The 4,639-nt window shown below is 45.8% G+C and overlaps 2 protein-coding genes across 2 annotated transcripts in view; both read left to right on the top strand.

Moving 5' to 3' along the window:
• Positions 1-320: 320 nt before the first annotated feature.
• Positions 321-1,274, top strand: SARC_10492 (hypothetical protein; the record flags this gene model as incomplete). Its single annotated transcript, XM_014295462.1, has 3 exons — positions 321-439; positions 983-1,112; positions 1,198-1,274. Coding segments are annotated over 3 exons (326 nt in total), but the record flags the coding sequence as incomplete, so codon positions are not given.
• A 733-nt stretch (positions 1,275-2,007) lies between these two features.
• The window catches only part of SARC_10493 (hypothetical protein), a gene marked incomplete at both ends in the record, with an annotated part of 15,679 nt that continues 13,047 nt past the window's right edge, over positions 2,008-4,639 (top strand). Inside the window, 3 exons of the mRNA XM_014295463.1 lie at positions 2,008-2,278; positions 2,643-3,322; positions 4,355-4,527. Coding sequence (XP_014150938.1) covers positions 2,008-2,278; positions 2,643-3,322; positions 4,355-4,527 — 1,124 coding nt within the window. The remainder of the gene's footprint in view (positions 2,279-2,642; positions 3,323-4,354; positions 4,528-4,639) is intronic.

The following is a 4,639-nucleotide window of genomic DNA, read 5'->3' on the forward strand; positions in this document are numbered from 1 at the left end:
TATATATATATATGTATATGTATGTAAATTTTATGTATATGTATATATATATATTTATTAAATTCCTATAATATATATTTGACTATGAATTCATTCTAAGTCAGCGTTTTTATTCGATACGGTTGTGGTAATGTATATGGATATATGGACTTACCTTTTTATAGGCGAGTGTTTTGCATGGTATGTTCCTGTTCACATATACTTCCAGGTATTGATCAAGCTAAGTTCATACACTGCACTTATCCTGCGATATTTGGTATAGATCACTCTTAGTTCTCATACCATATTCTCATCTCCAAATGGTTCGTATCACCTACCAGACAAAGACCAGGCAGTTGTGGGACAGATGATCTTAGTGCTGTGGAATGCCTCCAACGGATTCTACGATTCACTTTGCACCGAATTTTTCCGCCATCATAGTCTTCACATTGTCATCCAGGTACGCGCATTATCGCGTGTTCATGGGATGACACTCCGTTTTGATGATACCTGTATAGATTGACAGTGTACAAGCGTACATGGATCTTGGTGTATCTCCAGTTCGCGTGTTGGTGTCTAGCTAGACAGCTTAAATATAAAATTCTTTTGTATCCGAGTTAGACTGCACTCAACTGCAAATCAAACAGCTCTTAGTCCAATGTTGTTTAGACTGTTGAATATGTTTTTGTATGTGCTGTCCATCGAGTGGTATGTTTGTGAGGCATTAGGTCATTTGCAGTTTCTTAGTACCGGGACAGTGGCAATGCCGGCAAATAGAGATACGACTATGGAGTGAGCCTGAGTTCGATATGCAGTACCAACCTTGTGCGTTTGGTATAGTTAGACCTTGTAGTGTGCACGTTTATATCATTCTATCTAGTGGTTCAGTAACAAGCATCCCTTTGGTAGCACACTTAGCGAATACACAACAGGTACTCGCATTCACCCATCCCTTCACTTACTCACGAGACAAATTCGAATTGTTTTGCCCCATCGCGTGCAGGCGACTCGAATCCTCTCCATCATGTGTTCGATAGTCGAACCAGAGTTTCTGCAGACGAGAGATGAGATCGATGTACTGATAGGCAGGGCACGTCAGGGTGACAACATGGTTCTACGCACGTATTCCACAGGTAGGTGTGACCAGCTCAGCAAACGTCCAGGATCAGTCACTTTGAAATCGTTGTGGGGATTTACGTACACATCATTGGGCCGCAGATCTCAGTACTAGTGTACGCATCCCCTACGATATCTCACTGTTACGCTGCGTTGGGAGTTTCCGATTTGGGTTGTAGTTCTGTACTTTGCCGGGGAGTATCATTGACCGTCTCAAGCAGCTTTGTTTATAGAATTAATGATACATGATTCAAGGTTGATGCAGTACGCATGGGTCAATTACTTATACAGAGACCAGGTGAGTGACACTATGTATTATCTCCGCGTATGTTACTTATTATTCATTCACTACTACAACGAACATACAAATAACCAACACTCGCAGCAGAATAGTATCGTCTATACTATGTGCCCTAGTCCAAACACAGTACCAAGCAAAACAACGAACGACACAGAAGAAATAAATGCACAACACTCGCAGCACTTACAACACAGCACACAATTGACACGGCACACCGCTCAACACTCAACCACACACCACACACCACACAACACGGCAGAAACACGTGAACCGCATACGATACACGCACAACACACACTATATAATATTACGAAACACACAAGTACACTGCTTGCCCAATACCACCCAAAGAACACTCACCCACACACCACACACCACACACCACACAACACGGCAGAAACGCATGAACCGCATACGCTACACGCACAACACACATTATATGTACTACGAAACACACAAGTACACTGCTTGCCCATTACAACTCAAAGCATATACGCTATCATCCACATACATACTTTATACGACACAGCGGGGATGCTGTTTTGCGAATAAAGTCACGCACAGCACAGACAACACGCACACTGGATACTACTCAGAGCGTATGTTGACCCATGTATTCCCGGCATATTGTACCCCACCCAGGTCTGCTAGCGGCGTCCTTGCCCAGCAAAGCTATAGGTGATATAGTCGTGGCCCAGAAGTCTGTATCGGTTGCGATGATGCTGCGCCTCCGGTTCTATGCCAAACTATTCTGTGGGCTGAAATTGCCGTATATCCGCATGGATGCCCTGCCCCACTCTTCGGCGCAGGAGGAGACTTCTCTCACACTCTCAGAGCGCGCTGGGGTACATGGCCACACACACATACATACAAATAGAACGGGTAGGTGATCGGGGTTTACGGACTCCTCGGGTTGTGTATGTGCCTCTAAACGCTTTTGTGCAGGTCACTGGTTTAGGCACTGTTGAACTGATGATTGTGATATGGGACGCTGTCGTATATTGTTAGGTCAGTGTTGGGACACACAACGTCCTTTTGTCGTATATGTGCAAGTCATTGTCGCATTATGGCAGTGTGTGTCGGAATTTTAATTTCAATGGCGTGTATCTTGGTGTCCTGTAGATCTCAATTCCATTACCACTCTGCCATGCTCATTCACTCTCCCAACGTACTCCTACTAAATATACCTATGACTCAAGACATGCACACATACTCACGTATTGTACACGCATACAAACTTACACAGCCCGAGAACAGGCCGAGCACGAGCAACAGCAACAAACACGCGAGCGCAACGCAGCGCAGGTGTGGGGTGCGTTAGGGGTGAGCGAAGACGGGCTCGACGCCATCGAAGTGTTTGGAGGAGAGTACACCGAGTATATGTTCAGTTTCCAATTGCTACACATGTGGGACAATACACAGTACGAGCACTTCCCTGCCCACGCGGCTGACTTGTTTCTTGAAGACCCACCCACGTCCGAGACAAACACGGGAACTTCAGGACAACAACAGCCGCACCCACAAGCAACCCAACCACAAACAGACCAAGAAACAGAACAACAACAACAACAACAGCAACAGCAACAGCAACAGCAACAGCAACAGCAACCAACAGACGTACAACAAGGTGTAGCGGGTGCAGAGCAGATCATCGAACCAACGGACAGCGCGAATGCATTCAAATCCTTCCGCACACACCTCCGGTCGAGTATAGCCTTCGATGCCGCCCTAGTAGTTGCCATGATATCCCCCAACTCCACACCCACTAGAGGAGAGATGCTCGTAGCGCCACACTCACAGAAGAACGCCAAGAGCCCTGCGTCTCCAAACCGCAGCTCACCATCTACTCCGCGGCCAACACATGCACCTGCACCTGGCAATCTGGGACTGGGCACCAAGAAACCAATGCCGTGGAAGGGTATCTGGGTATGTCTTGTGTTCGTAAAGCGTGTGCTTGGTGAAGCGAGTGTGGTTCGCATATGGCTTGCATTTACTACTTTCGTGACTGGGCATAAACGAAAATCCAGTGTCAAAATCAAGGGTATCTGGGTATGTTATCGTGTGCATGATGCATTATGGTGAGTGTGTGTGCTTCGCACGTACACCTGTACCTGGCACTCTGGGACCGGTCATAAGGATGGCCATGCCGTGGTAATGTAACTAGATATGGTGTAGTTTTGTAATGAGGATATGTTGCTTGGGAGGAGTGAGTGTATTCTGCACATGCTCTTGCATTTGACAGTTTCTTCCCAGGCATCAATAAGCCAGTTCTGTCGATTGGTATCCGAGAGCGGTCGTTTAGTAGTATATTAGGGTTTTTTTCTTCATTCGAGCGTTTGTGTTTGTGGGAGCGTCTCGTGGATGGGAGGTACTGTTTGTGTAGTGTTCTATAAACAAATTCGCTGAAAGCATGCGTAGGCTACCATCCACTTCAAGCTGTGTACATGCACCTGATCCAATATTTCGGGGCCGAGAGAAAAAACTGTCAGTGTTGTGCCAATGTTTCCGGATGTGCTATCGCGATGTTGGTACGTTGTTTAGGTGCAACGATTGTGTGTCTGCGGAAGGCATTGAAGGTAGCATATAGTGAGCAATATAGTCACGGTGTATTGCTATAGAAGAGGGTCGATACAAATTTCAGCTTGCACTTACATTTTGCGTACACGTGTACACATCGCAATATGTGTAAACTTCACTATTTTGCATCTCGCATGTTTGTGTCTCGGGGTCTCCACCCGACTAGATGGGAATGATGGGTATGTTGACGAGGATATGAAGTGAGAGGGAATAGACTTGTTTCTTACCGAAAATTGAGATATATTCTCGGCTGTCGTCCGTGACACCTGCTTTCGGGCCCAGTCTAGCCAGGCTCTCTGTCCTTTTCGCGTACTATCAACACAGAACAGCAGTACTTTACTTGTATATCTCAATTGCACAAATGGGTTGTCCTCCTACCAGGGCCAAGCCAAGTACGCCCACTTCAGAAGGATGCGCTGCATGGCGCGCGATTTTGTGCATGTGTTGGAGTGTCTCACACAGTTAGGGGAGTATACCGAGATGGTGTCTCTGCTTTTTCAGTTCAATTGCCTTGAGATGGTCGCTAAATTCTTAGAGCTCGAATCGCATTCGAGGTATGTATCCGATTGTGCGAGTGCTCTTTCCTGCTGTGCGTTGCTTCGTATGCATATGTATATATATATATATATATATATTTATATTTACATACATACATTCATACATACA

Source organism: Sphaeroforma arctica, assembly GCF_001186125.1.
Source record: "Sphaeroforma arctica JP610 unplaced genomic scaffold supercont1.1268, whole genome shotgun sequence".
Taxonomy (NCBI): domain Eukaryota; class Ichthyosporea; order Ichthyophonida; genus Sphaeroforma; species Sphaeroforma arctica.